This window comes from Xyrauchen texanus, chromosome 4, assembly GCF_025860055.1.
Source record: "Xyrauchen texanus isolate HMW12.3.18 chromosome 4, RBS_HiC_50CHRs, whole genome shotgun sequence".
NCBI classification, from domain to species: Eukaryota; Metazoa; Chordata; class Actinopteri; order Cypriniformes; family Catostomidae; genus Xyrauchen; species Xyrauchen texanus.
In genome coordinates this window covers 27,355,567-27,371,504 of record NC_068279.1, presented here as the reverse complement: position 1 = coordinate 27,371,504, position 15,938 = coordinate 27,355,567, and the positions used below count along the sequence as shown (strand labels likewise).

The window sequence follows — 15,938 nt, the reverse complement described above, 5'->3', positions numbered from 1 at the left end:
TGAAATTTGTTTTGTGTACTTTCATACCCAACTGTGCACTGCCAGGTGAAAAATACTGATCTGATCTGCAAATTTGAAGGTTAAAAGGTCTTTTTGCATCAGTTTAACATTTGTGTACTAATCCTCCAAAAGCAGAACATTACCTCTTGTTGGAGCAAGCAGCAAGTAAACTCGAACCGAACAACTAAACAAAGACGTGATGAACAGTATACTGTAAACACAAATGTTATGGTCATTTTATTTTTTCTTGGAAAAAGAAAGAAAGTGTACCATACAACAAAATAGTTAATGAATCCGAATAAATTCCCTCCAAAAATCATCCAGACAAATACAGTCCTTTAGAAATAAAGCAAACAGAAAATCAAATTACAAATAAGAAACTTAATCAATAAATGGCCACTTTCTCTCAAAATACACTATTTAGACTCTAGAAAAAAAAAATCCAGAAGTTAACATTTGCATTTCTTAATTCAATTAATAATGGTTAGTTTCCTGATATTATGAAGCTAAATTATAAAATGTTCTGTAATCCTTTATTATACCGGTACTGAGAGAGTACAAGAGAGTGAATGTAAGCTAAACAGTGTTATGTATAAATGACAATGTAAGGTAAACATGCAGTAACTGAACTGAGAATGCAAAATAATAAAAGATACTGTACATGTTTTGGGTGCCATGAGTAATAATTAATGTATTACCAGTATCTGATATAAGCCTAACTCCCTTTATGGAAATCTGCAGTTGTTTTGGAACTGAAGACATAAGAGCATACACACTTAATCTACAGGTATTGACAATTAAAAAAAAAAAAAAAAAAAGGAGAGCTGGATGCACTGCAGATTAATTCTTTATACAAAAATAACATTTTGGCTAGTTGCAAAGGTAAATGCTAATGGACAACAGGAAAGAAGGGAATAATTGTAGAAGGTAATAAACAGTATTTACCTTAGCTTACTTTTTCAAACCAAGAAAGTTTTTCAAATAATGCTATGCTAAATTAAGCACATACCAAACTTGCTCATCTGTGTTGTATTGAGCTTTGCACTGGGTTTGCGCTGAATACCCTTGTTCACACAGCTCCTCTTTATCTTTACTAGAGAAGTTTCTGTACTTTCAGTCCTTTAAGTTAAGGATGACAACATTCATATTTTATCAATTATAATTCTGTTTTTATAAATTGTAGAAACTCATTAAATGGCAAGAAACATATCCAGACCTCAAATTGTAAAACTCAGTAGCCTACCAGATCAATCAAGTTGAATTGAAATTACCAGCTTACTAAGCATGTGAGTGGAAATATATGGCTGTATAAATGGAAATTCTGTCCTCAGAAACATGAGAAGTATGGCATTGTCAAGTTGTTTTGTCCATATAATTCCTTACACGATTTCACAGTTTTCATAAAGCCTGAACTCCACAACAAACCATTCAGAAGCTCCTTGGTAGGAACATTCTTAGTGGACAATCTGACAATGAACACTCACAAACTGATTTCAGGGTGGTCCGGGTTGCATTGTATATTATGTGGTGTCGGCACAATTAATTGCTAATAATTATTACTGTCTCTGGATGTTTATTTTAAACTGGGACCTGCTTGGAAGCCCTCTCTTCCTCATTGCTTTACCTGACACATACATACATACTCTCCTTCACCAAGTTTAAACCAACATAATTAAAAGCAAAAATAAAGGAAAACCACAAAAATCTGTTCAATATGACTATGCTAATCTGCATCATTAACCCATTAGTTACTGAAGAACTTGCACACTGTAAGATTCTGTGCTTCAATTGCATTCAGTATGAAGATAATACTTACACACGCTATCATTAAAAATCCCTAAAAATCCCCAAGCAAATACCATTGTAATAATGAACCATTTCTATTTTTAAAGTCTTAAATATACAACACACATTTATAAGCTATACAAATATATAAATATACAAAAAAAATTTGTTTTTTATGTTTTTCCTTTTCCTATTTTGCTTATTATGAAAAAGCATTGGCATGCTAATTGGTTTCAACTATTTTTCTCCGTGAGAAGCAGTGTCCGTACATTAAGCAATTCGGATATGGCTGTAAGCAATCTATATTTTGGCTGATTTTAGCTGTGGTTTATAATTAGTTTTCTATTGAACTGTGTCTGTGGAAAGATGTGGAATTATTCAGGTCTAATATGAGCAGGAACTCAAAAACAGAGTCATATATTCTCATAGTGACATCCTAGAATTATTTACAAGTGAGGAGAATTTCTTATTGGCTGTGTCATTTGGCACAGGGGTATTTTGGGAGGGCAAATAGTTGAAAACAAAGAGCGGGGTAGTTTGAATCTTGAAACTGTGTAACAGTCATACTGAGATCAAACCTGCTGAGATGTGAGAGAGGAAAAGGGAAGGGAATAATGCCCTCCATCTTATTTGCATTCTCTCTTTCTCTCCCTCCATTTGTCACTACAGTGCTAGGTGAGGTGCTCATCTCTTTTTTTTTTTTGCTCTACTACAACTTTTGTGCAACCCGATAATGTGCTCATTTGAACAACTCTTGAAGTCATGAAGGGGGGGCATTCTGATTCTGGTATATGGAGGCTTTCTCTTTCAGGAGGGCCAAACATAGATGACAACTCCAACTTCCTGTGAACCACAAAAAGACAAAGATATTTGATCTTTATACAGTTATTTGTGGCAACTGGATACCTGTTCCAAACCAAAGTCTTTTTAGCAAGTCAGTTCACTCGGCTCCTGGGCAGCTGTTTTTCTATGTAAACAAGGGGCATACAAGTGCAGCTCCTAAGAACTTGAATGGAGAAAGACCCAAATATAGCTAATGCGCATGCACGTTCTTGAATTGATAGACAGGTGATATCTGTATCTAAAATGTGTCTGGCTCTTTTATCTGTAAGGGGGGGACTTCCTTTTCTACATCCGTTGACCGTTGGGACATTCCAATTTCAACATTCATTTTAACTGAAGTGACCCGTCTCTGCTAAACAGACTCTGACCAAACCTATACAACTGTATACTTACCTTCAGGAGGTTCAGACATAGGGGGTGAGAGGCAGTACATGTGGTAACCTCGGTCACAGTCATCACAAAACAACAGCTGGTCCTGTGGAAAAGCAGAATAAATTACATTCCCCATTGTCAAAATTAAGTCTCTTTGCTATACCCACGCCTTCCTCATTGGCAAATAATTTCTACAAAAACAACAAAAATCTTTCCACTTAATGAAGTACTGTACATACTGACACACAAACTGAGCATCAGATATTAAGGCAGTAAACATGTTTTTTCAAGGCTAAGCAGTGCTGCACAAACTTACATCATTTTCTGAGGTTCCACATATATTACAGCACTTGCATTCAATGCACTGCCAACGATATGTTTTCACTGCAGCCATCATCACCGGAGTGAACTGCAGACACGAGGGGTGACCTGAGAATGAGAAACGATCAATGATCAGTTGGTTAAGAAATGCAAGTCAGTGTCTGTGAAGGTTTGTTTGTGTGTGACTTGTATTACCAGAACGACCACAGTCTGAGCAGGACACAAGATCCTCTGATTGGCCAGTTTTTTGGTTCATGCTAGAATCTCCCAAACAGAAATCACAGTAGTTGTTCGGCACAGCCAAACCATCAGGGCCCTTCTTAGGAGCTGAGAGAGAGAGAGAGAGAGAGAGAGAGAGAGGAGAATCAACACCACACCTTAAAAAAAAAACACACATTCTTTATAGTGTTCAAAGACAATAATAAATTTTTTACAGATAAAATCCACATCTGCTGAAACAGCAACACTGTTCCTAAAAGCTAAAAAAAATAACATTTAATATGCACACAGAGTTTATCAAATCCATAATTTGTATAAAAGGTATAGTTCACCCAAAAATGAGAATTCTCTCATCATGTACTCACCCTCATTCCATCCCAGATGTGTATCTCCAACACAAATATCTAAATAAAAATATCTTAGCTCTGTAGGTCATTCAATGCAAGTGAATGGTGATTAGACCTTTGTATCTCCAAAAATCACAAAGGAAACATGAAAGTAATCCATATGATTCCAGTGGTGAAATCCATATCTTAAGTAGTGATATAATAGGTGTTAGTGAGACACAGAACCTTTTTTACTTTTAATCTTCACTTCAACTTTCAGAAAGTGAAAGTGGAGATTTATAGTAAAAAAAACAAAAAGGACACCCAAACCTATTATAACGCTTCAGAAGAAATGATTTAACGGATTAAGATGTTACGGATTCCTTTATGTGTTTTTTTTTTTTTTTAAGTTACAAATGTCTGATCACAATTCACTTGAATGGACCAACAGAGCAGAGATATTCTTCCAAAAATCTGTGTTTCTTTTCTGCTGAAGAAAGAAAGTCACACATCTGGGATGGCATGAGGGTCAAAGATGAGAGAATTTACATTTTTGGGCGAACTATCCCTTTAATAGAAAAATACAAATAATTTCAAGCCACTTAAACATCAAGTTAAAATGGACTCTTTTCATTTGGCTACAGAAAGATCTGTAAAACAAGCATGATTGATCAATTACTCTTGGGTTCGTCCTGTTGAGGTGGAGTCAGTTCACGGATGTCCTCCACCTCTTTGTCCTCCCCCTCCTCTTCAGCCAAGTGAGAGTGGGCATAATGATAACTGAGACCAGGTCTGTTTTTGTAGCGTTTCCCACAGACTACACACACACATACACACACACACACAGCGCAAAAAAGGGTTATAATCAATTGCATAATAAAACAGACATATTTTGATACATTTCCGAATGCCCTGAACTACATACGCACTGAAATTCATCTGCATTTCAGCACATGGGGAATAACTTGTTCAAACCAAAGGTGCTATCATACATACACTTGTACTCTTATGACCGCATGCATGCTACTTGAAAATTAAGAGGCCTGCAACAAACAAGGAGTCGCTATCCTATTGCTGCGTTCCAGACAACTCGGAACTGTGAATTTTCCCACCTCCAACTAGAAAATAATGAATGGAACGCCACCGGAAGTCAGACATCCGACTTGTGAACTCGGGGCAGATCGATCAACCCCGACCTCAGCGAGAAGCGTCATTTGACGTCATTTCCAAGATGGCAGCAACCGACGAGCAGAAACCGGAGCTGGGATTTGTGAAACATAAAAAAAACTTTTAAGTTTTTTCACAGCACGAAGTGAATGAATGTGAAATGTACAATAAATATGCAAGAGGATGTTAAGAAGAATGGACCCACTTTATATTAGGTGGCCTTAACTATTATGTACTTAATAATTTGATACAATGCACTTATTATGTACATATATGTTGATACACTGTAATTACATTTAAAGTATTTGCATTTAATTATATTTGTAGTTACACTGTTAACTTTGCCTCTAACCCAACTCTTCCCCCAAAACCTAACTCTAACCCTAAACTTACTGCTAAACCTACCCATACCTCAACCTCAGTTGCAGCAAATGTGGGCATTTTGCAGAACAACATGTAGTTACAGAGTCAATACATACGTCTTATATGTATTTATTGTTAGTACACAGTAGTTAAGGCCACCTAATATAAAGTGTGACCAGAAGAATGGTTTGTGTTTCAATCATTGCCAATGTTTTCACCTGTTTTGCATGATAAATAGCTCCTTGATAGCCAGCAGAGTCTATAACGGTGCTGTGTTTATGCATTTGGCATGTATTTATGTGACGTGACGTGTGATAAACGGGAATGTACTGAGGTCGAAAGTGGAACATTTCAACTCGGATATTCCCACCTCCAAAGTCATCTGGAATGCAGCATCTGTCTAATTCTAACCGTTTACTTTTTGTTCATCTAAACCTTCAGATATTTTCACCAAAGCACAATATTTAGAACACATATTACACATTCTAGTATTCACATTGGAGAGAACAGGAGTTTGGTAAACTTAAAACAATTTCACTCTAATCAGAAGAGGAGGAATGGGAAAAAGAGAGAGGATGGATTACTTGGAGGTGAAGAGATGATATGTAACTAGGGATGCAAGTTACAGGGACCATTTCAGTTATCGGCCAATAAGAGTGATTGTTTTATTTATTGTTTCGGTCACTATTATATATGTAAGTGCAGGCTCTCATTTCCACCTATTTTTAGATAAAAATTATTTTGCCATCATCTAGTGCTTATTGAAAAGGATAATTACGGCAGATAAATATCCCTTTAAGAGCACTATTGCTTGCAAAGCACTTTTCTTTTAATAGCACTGTCCATCAAAGAACACACAAAAAAACTTAAGCCTAGTTGCTGTCAGCATGTGATGTGGCAGAGTTGTGTACGTTCAGGCATAAAAAACAATTTTATTATCTAAAAAGGTTTACACAACCTTTACTAAAGTTATCAGTACTTTGAAATGCATTACAAATATTTCAGTTCTGAATTAAGCTTATTCACTTATCCCTTTTTATATTAAAGCTGTTGACTTCAAAATTGTTTAGATTTTTAACATTGGCCAGTTATCGGTTATTGGCCCTAAAATGACATTTTAGGGCCAATAACCATCACATTTTTGGTAACGTTCATCATTTTAATATTAGTGCAACCCTCTGAGCAACAGCTTGAAGAAATGAGAGGAAAAGGACACAAAGCAGATAAAGGAGGACAAAGAGATGTGGACAATGGAGATAAAGAGACTCAATTTACATTTAAAACTTAAAACTGTAGACATTATGTAGTATGAGTTACATTTGTGAATAGAAGTAGCAGAGTTGTAAGTATAAAATGATTTTCAAACAGCTCATGCTGTGAGCTCTTCATACTGTGAAGTTGTATTAAGCCATGCAGCCGCAAACAACCTGCCTGAACCTGTCTGAAAATAGCAAATGGCTCAAAAGGCAGCAAAACTTGTTTGGTGGAGAAAAAAAAAAGACTTATTCTACATGTGAAGTGCAGATGCTGCTGTCAAAATTCTGTTCTAAGTTTTCCTTGTCTCTTGATTCCCACAAAACACATCTAATATGACTATCAATAACCTCTCATTTTAAATAAAAGTTTAGCACACTTCTTGTAAAGCACAAATCCTGTTTGCATTGCACACAAAAAATAAACAGAGGAAAATTAAAACATTTGCGGCTGGGGAAGGAGAATAAAAAGACAAAGAGAATGCAGGAGGGAAAACTACATAGAGAGAGAGAAATGTACCTCTTTCTGAAGATTTTGAAATATGCTTTTGTTTGAAAGTGTCTGAAAGAGAGAGAGAAAGAAAAAGGATAGAAAGAAGATATAGAAAGACAACTCACAGACTGACAAGAATCAGGAAATCAGGAGAAATAAACTCAAAAAGAACATGCATCACAGCATCATGTAACATGTAATAGCAGAAAGACAAATGCAGAGAATAAAGATCCAGAACTATGAAAGAAGATCACGAAACCTGAAATCAAATGGACATCATTTCATTAAGAATAAATAGTCCTCTGGTTATGAAGGGGTACAGTAGGCAGCTGAAAAACAGTTTTTCTGTGCTTGAGCAGGCTAGACTTTGGATAGATTTGGGATCTGTATGTCAAAGTGTACAGATTAAGGGGTTTAATTTATTTACATAAATACTTTCAATAAAAATCTCAATGTGGTATTATGAATAAGAAGAAATGGATGATAGATTATGCTATTGAGAGTGTTGGGTGCACAGTGGCCTGGAAAGACTATCGTGTATATTGTGCTGTTTAGCAAGTTTCCTTGTGGGGAAGCTCATCGTGTCATCAAGTCTGAGAAAACATGACACAGGTCTTCGGATGTATTACAGTTTGGCTCTGTCTTTTTATAGCAAAGAGAAGTAGACCTCCAGATGAGATCACTGAAAAGTCAGCTGGCTGAATCATGTAGTTTCCTTGAATGTGAAATCTGACTCACTGTCACAAGAGTACGGTTTATCCCGATCCTCCAAAGCAGCTGCTGCTTCCAACTTCTTCCGAGCACTGCTGACACCACGACCCTATGATGAGAAATTTTGTTTAACACAGATTGTGTAACTACTTTTTGCTGCATGCTCAATTGCTTAGAATAAGCAAAGTAAAAAAAAAGTTACCATGTCACAACCTAATTTCATTAATTTAAATTTATAAAAAAAACAATGTTTACTTAATCCATTCTCATTAGGACTACATAAATACTTTTAATTTGCCAGGATCATATCAGTATTTCTTTTCCTAATCAAACAGATTTTATTTTATTTAGTACTCCAGCTCAGTCCTTTCATTGCATCTAGAAAGCATTACAAAATGAATAAAATTTATCAAAATTTAGAATTAATTTATCAAAGCTTAGAACAAGAAAACAATTGCCTGAAGTTTTTTGTGTAGTCTTGGGTGATGCAGTCTAGGAATAATCTCCATGCTTTATGCCTTAATTATCAACACATAACCAATACAAGATCAGGATCTCACTCCCTACCTTACCTTGCCCTTGCCCTTTCCCCTTCTTTTCGGAGTATCCTCCTCATAATCTTCATCATCCAAATCATCTAGAAAATCATCTGGTTCCACAATTCTCTACACACACACACACAAAAGAGGGAGAACATGGATCATACATGAGATACTGTAGAAGGACTGTGCATGCCCCTTGGAGAGTAGCAAATTTAAAGGAAAATTCTCTCAGAATGTGAAAATCGTAAACTGTGTGTGTTTTCTCAGTACCTTACGGACCCTGGCATTAGGGTTCAGTCCCACGGCAGAGTATTCTGTTGAGTTAGGCTCTTCCTCCCCTGTGCAGAGTTCCAATCCTGATCTCTTTTCCAATGGCTCACCCTTCAAAAGGGCCTCTAAGCTGCTGCCATCACTGGAGAAAACGTCCTTCTTAAGCCCCAGATCCAGCTCTGAAACACACACATTCACATCCATAGGCAACTGCACAGAGATGGATAAAAATGTCATCACAACATAATTATGAAAATCCAACACATAAACACAATGAATAATAGACTGCATATTATGCAAACACCATACATTTTCACTTCCATTAACACAATCACACACAGAGGAAGTCAGAGGTTGCATACCGGACTTAAGAGAGGGGAAGGCCAATCGAGGATCCTCTGGAGCGTGAGCTCTTCTTTTTTTTCTCCAGCGTCTTGCTGGATATGTGTACAACTGACCTGGAGCCATACCTAGGGAAATATATGACTTTATTAGAAACAGACTTCTGTTTTTAAAACAGACCACTGTGAGCGTGATTGTGTCCCACCTGGTCCTCGATGTCTTTTCTCCATCCAGAAGTAGCAGTTGCTCTGGGCGACACCTGTCTGAGAGTCGAGGAAGGGCATCCTCACACTCCTCTCTGCACATAGACGGGCATTATAGTTATGACACTGCTCCATAGCATCCCTGTAATACTGCTCACCCAGCCTGCAGACAGAGAGACATATTTATATCCATGTTAAATGCAACAACACTCCAAATTCCAATGACTTTTAAAAGCAGCTGGAATCAAAACTAGGTTTAAATAAATATGCATTCTAAAACTCACATTGAGACTGGTCTAGCCATACTCTGACTGGAACAAGTGAAACTATCTCAACACACACCCAACCATTGCCACCATGCCCCTGAGAACAGCTCAACCCTGTTTGGCTTTTTCGCCCACTTGTGTGTGTTTTTATGCAGCAGGAGGTCTTGCAGGCACACAGCCCAGTCATTAACTCGCAGCCAGTAACTCTCTCTTGCTCCAGCCACTTATCAGGTTCTGCTGCTGCTGCTGCTGCTGCTCATCTCCCCGGCAACCAATAAGAGCCCCAGAGAGAGCACAGGCTTGCTAAAGCCTGTGAGATTAGAGCACAGACGGGCTGTTGATGTCATAGAGGATGAAACAAAAGCTTAAAGCTTTGCTGTGTTAGAAGCAAGAGCTCTGAGGGCTTTACAGCCCAGCGACAAAGCAGCATGTGTCACAGTTCTAGGGTGGACATCCGCCTCCAAGGCACCAAAACACTGAACTACAGCATAAGGATACTGGTCAAAGGGTCCTTACAGAAGGAATGCACATTCCACAAAGCAGCCACTCTGAGAAAGTTTAGTTTGCATGTGAGGTTTGAAATTTTTTTGGGAGACAAACTAGAAAAAATTTCAAAACCTATCAATTTACGAGTAACATGCAAATCCTCCTTTTGGTAATCTAAATGTTGTAGCTCTGGTTTCAGTGTCCTCAACTCACCAGTCATGTAAACACACAACATTAAGTATAAATAGCACACTCAGTAAGCTTTTGTTTATGCTTTGCTGGCTCTTATTCATTCAGTGATTTTGGACATTATACTGACAACTTTCAGTGTGGATGCATGTAGTTTATTAACTGCAACCACTTCACACTGCATTGCAAAAAAAAAAAAAAAATGAAATGAAAGTAAATGGTGACTAAGAATAACATCTTGCCTAACATCTGCATAAATGGTGGCAATTCTCGTTTTGGGTGAACTATCCCTTTAACTTAAAGAGGGGAAATAAATGAGGGTCTTGCTGCAACTAGGAAGCTGTTTTAGATTGATAATATAATTTATCCCCTTACAGTCCATCACCTAAAAAAAGCTTATTAATGAATAGCTTGATTCATTTAAAATAGAAATGGAAGGCCACATACATTTATCAGCCTAAACTGCACGTCCTGTTTTTAAGCAAGTATGGTTTGGCAAAGTCGTACAGAGATCTAGTCAATCTTACACAGTTAGAAAATAGTAGCAACTGGAAATCACTTTCAAGCAGCAGAATAAACTAATTGGTTAATAAAAAAGTACAATTATCTACATTATATATATTATCAGATGTATCGAGTTAATGTGACATGCTTCAAAACGATAAGTGACAGAAGAAGAGCAACCCAATAAACCGACAGCTGGTGTTTTTCCACAACTAAAGACGAGAATGGCAATCCAGTCAGTCGACAGCACAAACAAAAAAACTGAAACAGACATATGAACACTTTAACATTTGATTCCCGCGATGATTTACGTTAGCACTGATATAAATACACTCATTATAGAAACAGAAAGTCTTCCACATACTTTAATCTCTGCTCATGTTAAAAGGCGGAAGCTTACTGAAGCAACGCGTTAGCAGCAGTAGGACAGCAGCTTTTAGTCCAGCTAACTTAGCCAGAGCTTGGATAACCTTGTCAATCGCGTTTGTTTGGCACTTCTGAAGCAAAACAACACGAAAGTCCACAAGGTTGTAATATTACTTCAAAGTTACGGCACAAGTTTCAACATAGACATATTATTAGCGCTCCAAAAAAAAAGAAGAAGAATGCTCACAGTTTCACAACATTATCCACCACCGCCGCCATCTTGGATCTACTGCGCTTCACAGCGGGTGTTCTGCGCATGCGCCAAAGGAAGGACATTAGAAGAAGGTTACAGGTCAGGGGCGTCAAAAGAGTCGGGAGCCAGATGGAGAACCTTTCACGTTCAAAAACTATTGAAACTGAGTTTGTACACTGTTATAAATATTTTTGTGTATAGTTAGGTCTTATGTGTGTTTTGTTTCTTTCATGTATGTTGTTTCTATCATGTTCGACACATTATCATAAACACACACACACACACACACACACACACACACACACACACACACACACACACACACACAGGCAGGCAGGGCCGGCCCAAGCCTTTATGGGGCTCTAAGCAGAATTTGATTTGGGGGCCCCTCGGTGCCGCCAATATGATTGAATATTGTCAATGCTTGATTATTCGCACATTATATATCTAACACACCCCTTATCAATTTGATTAGTTGTAGCTGTGTTGCTTACAACATACCAATGTCTGCCTGGCATGATTTTACCCTTCTACGGTTTTAAATGTAACAGTAGCACACCTATATTTACCCAATCCTGTTGATCCTCTGTTACCAGTTTTGTGTACTTCCTAGAGAACAATTTGCAGCAGAAGCTGTAGACAGTATCATTTCTTTTTGAATAAGTGAGCAGCTCCACTTACATTTTTTCCCCATTAATTAACTTTCTGTATGTGTAGTGGAAGCTTCAGCCATAAGGTTTTTCAGGGAATGTGAAGTTTTCCTTTATAGGCAGTGGCACTCTGCTTACCAGATCAGTCCTTTCTGAGTCTGACAGGATAGATGACAACATCAGTAGATGCACGTGCTGGGAAGTGCTCCTCGCCTGCAGAGGATGGACCTGATGAGAGATGAAAATAATAATAAAAGCTAGCCATGTTACATGTCATATTAGAAGGTAATGCAACTGTCTGTCAAAAACAAATGCATGGTTTAGCCATGTAAATATAATGATCTGGGTTTGTTGAAAAATCATCATCAACTGTAGTACTGGAACTTGGAGCAGGTGGCGTTGGTTGTGCCCCACGTCCAAAATATTTCAACAGTGCTCCTATGGAAGTTTCATAAGAGTACATATTTGACAGAATATTTGACAAAACATGTTATTTTCTCAACACAAATTATTATACACAGCAGCAAGCCATCTGTACACCTAAACAACAACTCTTAATCTATAACTAGCTAATTGAGGCATAATGATATTGGAATATAATAGCAAAGACCCCAAAATGGTAGACTAATGTAAATAATGTTAAGTTATCAGTACAAAGTTTATGGAACAGAATAAAGTTTAATATACCCAGGAAAGTTATTTTTACACAGAAGACAAAAACTTTAATCTAAAACTTGCTAAGTAATATGTTATACTAATAATATATTAAGATGTCAAGGCTATTTACGGATGATTAATCAAACTTTCCTAAAAAAGAAGATATGCTACATAGGCTATGTTAACTAACTAGCCAGCTAATGTTAGCTCATAACTTAGCCTAGCTACTTAACATACCTTTATCGTGCCGTTTTTTTCTCTTCCTCTGTTTTCTTCTTTTTCCTTTTCTTTGCACCAGAGGATATGTCCTTTTTTGTGACATTGCTGTTTTGCTGTCTGAATGTGCTTGCATCCTGCAGCCCGTTAACATAATATTGCGTTTTTGTATAATTACCATTGTCCATTGACAGTATAATCACACACACAAAAAAAAAAAATGCTCTTGGGGGCCCCCTGGTGGCCGCAGGGGCCCTAAGCAGCCGCTTATTTCGCTTATGCCTTGGGCCGGCTCTGCACACAGGTTTGTTTCACTATAAGTGAGGACATCTCATAGACTTCCATTGATTTCATAACAGGCTAATTATTTATTTATTTTTATAACCTAACCCTCACAGAAACCTGTGCACATCAGTAGATTTAAAGCTAAACAAGATCTGGCCGATTTATTGTCCTCAATGTTGGTTTTCAACAAGTTTCTCTATATTAGTGAGAACATTTTAAAAAAAAAATTGGCACTCACAAATATAGTGAAACCTGTATACATGCACACACATACACACACAAACTCCTGTTTTATTACAGACAAACAGTATATTATTTGGTGTCCTGGAAAGATATAGAAAGTAATTTAGCTATACACTCAAAACATTTGAATGTTGGATTTAATTAACTTTGTTGTGTCAACAGGTTCCACATAACTGAGTTAAGTTACATAGAAGTAACTCTATTGACTTCAAGAAAGTTATATTTGATCAATTCAATCCTATTTAGTTGAATCAACTTAAAATATCTACTTCTGTCCAAATTAAGCTATTGCCCAAGGCATGCATGATATCAGGTGATATATAGTGATATTTCATTGAGTTTAGCATAATTATTACAAGATATTAACTGCCTATCCTCAAACTAAACTCAAACTCATGTCCTATGTAAAGAATTCTGGGAACTAGAAATCTCCTGTCCTTGTGTTTTCCATTTGCACTTGGGCAAATTTAGTGCTTCCTGTCGACTAGTGATGGGGAGTCTGATTCTTTTCCATAAACCGGTTCTTTTGGATGGTTCGTTTCAATGAACCAGTTAAAAAAAGATTCACCAGTTAATTTACGTCATTGCCTAATGACTTCAATGTACGTAATGCTAATACGCTGGCATCGTAGAATACACGCTCAAACACATTCAGTACAGCCATATGTAAGCACATATTGGTGATTATTACATTTTAATTAATTAAGTTATAATAATAAGTGTGTTTATTGTCATCAGTGTTTCATTCAGTGATCTTACAATATATTGTACATTAAAGTTTTGCACCTAAAGCACCCGATACTGACACTGATATACAAACGTGTATACATCACAAATGTTCTACATTTGTCTAAAGCATATAAAGTGATTAAACTAGTCTTTATCAACTCGCCCTTTTATACAGAAACCATGATCCAGCGCATCACAACTTCAGATATAATCTGCATTAACAATACTCAATAGTAAAATTTGTTTATATCTCTTGACTGAAACATTTCGCCCCCTCATACTAGTCCTCAGTTCAAGCATGCTCATCAGCTGCTCACTGATCAGCAGTTTGCAGTATTATGTCAGAAAGAGGTGATTCACATTTCAGTGAACTGGTGACTCGCAACTGCTGTGATTGACTCAATGTACTATTGACGTGAGAGCTGCTGTCCTCTGATCAGTGTACTGTTGACTCGCGAACTGCTGTGATTGACTCAATGTACTATTTTGACTCAAGAGCTGCTGTTCTCAGATCAGTGTACTGTTGACTCAAGAACTGCTGTGATTGACTCAATGTACTGTTGACTCAAGAGCTGCTGTCACGGAACAGTGTACTGTTGACTCAAGAACTGGTGAGATTGACTCAATGCACTGTTGACTCAAGAGCTGTTGTCCTCGGATCAGTGTACTGTTGACTCGAGAACTGCTTTCCTTGGATCTATGTACTGTTGACTCAAGAACTGCTGTGATTGACTCAAGGTACTGTTTTCTCAAGAGATGCTGTCCTTGGAACAGTGTACTGTTGACTCAAGAACTGCTATGATAAACTCAATGTACTGTTGACGCGAGAGCTGCTGTCCCGGGATCAGTGTACTGTTAACTCGAGAACTGCTTTCCTTGGATCTATGTACTGTTGACTCAAGAACTGCTGTGATTGACTCAAGGTACTGTTGTCTCAAGAGATGCTGTCCTTGGATCAGTGTACTGTTGACTCAAGAACTGCTGTGATTGACTCAAGGTACTGTTGTCTCAAGAGATGCTGTCCTTGGATCAGTGTACTGTTGACTCAAGGACTGCTATGATAAACTCAATGTACTGTTGACGCGAGAGCTGCTGTCCTCAGATCAGTGTACTGTTGACTCGAGAACTGCTGTCCTTGGATCAGTGTACTGTTGACTCGAGAACTGCTGTCCTTGGATCAGTGTACTGTTGACTCAAGAACTGCTGATGTTTGTCCTTCTTTGCTACAAATTCTTCTTCCTGCCCAGTAGGTGGTGATATGCACGAAGAACGTGAATCACCAAAAACACAAAATATAAAAGTGATAATATTACTTCTGAAGACATGATTTAACCACTGTAGTCATATTGATTACTTTTGTGCTGACTTTATGTGCATTTTGGAACTTCAAAGTTCTGGCCACTATACTTTTGTATTGTGAGGACCCACAGAGCTTAAATATTTTTCTACAAATCTTAATTTGTCTTCAACAGAAAAAAGATACACACATCTGAGATGAAATGAGGGTGAGTAGATGATGAGAGAATTTTACCTAGGGTGAACTATACCTTTAAAAAATATTGTACGATAACAACGCATTTATATAGATATTCAACTACTTGCACAAACACACTATTATTACATTGTTGGGCTTCAAATCATTTGGTGACTGTACATTTCTTTTGAATTACAAAAAGATTTCATACCTCACATGTTAAGAACTCATGCTCGACTGAAGTAAAGAGACTGGCCATTTCAAATCCTGGTGTTGTAGTGTTTACGAATGGACACGGGGTGTCATCAGTGACCCATCTGATGATTCGACCTCTCAGCTCCTGTCGGCGGTTTTGTATTCAAACTGGAAAGCCTAGTTCAGTTCCCATCTGTAAATCAAACTTGTAATTG

At 37.5% G+C, this 15,938-nt stretch overlaps 1 protein-coding gene across 4 annotated transcripts; it reads right to left on the bottom strand.

The window, feature by feature from the left end:
* Positions 1-707: 707 nt before the first annotated feature.
* On the bottom strand, positions 708-11,309 carry LOC127639750 (zinc finger protein ubi-d4-like). Of its 4 annotated transcripts, none has more exons than XM_052121960.1 (12): positions 11,269-11,309; positions 9,213-9,373; positions 9,028-9,135; positions 8,666-8,844; positions 8,426-8,518; positions 7,881-7,962; positions 7,170-7,211; positions 4,546-4,683; positions 3,517-3,648; positions 3,317-3,429; positions 3,022-3,103; positions 708-2,628 (listed from the first exon to the last, which is right to left on the bottom strand). In XM_052121960.1, exons 1-12 carry the CDS (start codon positions 11,298-11,300, stop codon positions 2,546-2,548), a joined length of 1,245 nt encoding a protein of 414 aa, XP_051977920.1. In that variant the 5' UTR covers positions 11,301-11,309; the 3' UTR covers positions 708-2,545. The 4 variants fall into 4 exon arrangements, with proteins under 4 accessions (XP_051977920.1, XP_051977936.1, XP_051977924.1 ...); XM_052121976.1 differs by lacking the exon at positions 11,269-11,309 and adding an exon at positions 11,056-11,200; XM_052121964.1 differs by lacking the exon at positions 11,269-11,309 and adding an exon at positions 9,495-9,610.
* Between the last annotated feature and the right edge of the window lie 4,629 nt (positions 11,310-15,938).

What these genes read in the sequence shown, in the direction of transcription:
- LOC127639750 (XM_052121960.1), bottom strand. Translation starts at nt 11,300, where the DNA reads ATGGCGGCGGTGGTGGATAATGTTGTGAAACT. An exon ending in GTGGATAATGTTGTGAAACT is followed by an intron (nt 9,374 to 11,268) that starts GTGAGCATTCTT and finishes CTCTGTCTGCAG; the next exon opens with GCTGGGTGAGCAGTATTACA. An exon ending in TTCAAAATCTTCAGAAAGAG is followed by an intron (nt 4,684 to 7,169) that starts GTACATTTCTCT and finishes GTGTGTGTGTAG; the next exon opens with TCTGTGGGAAACGCTACAAA.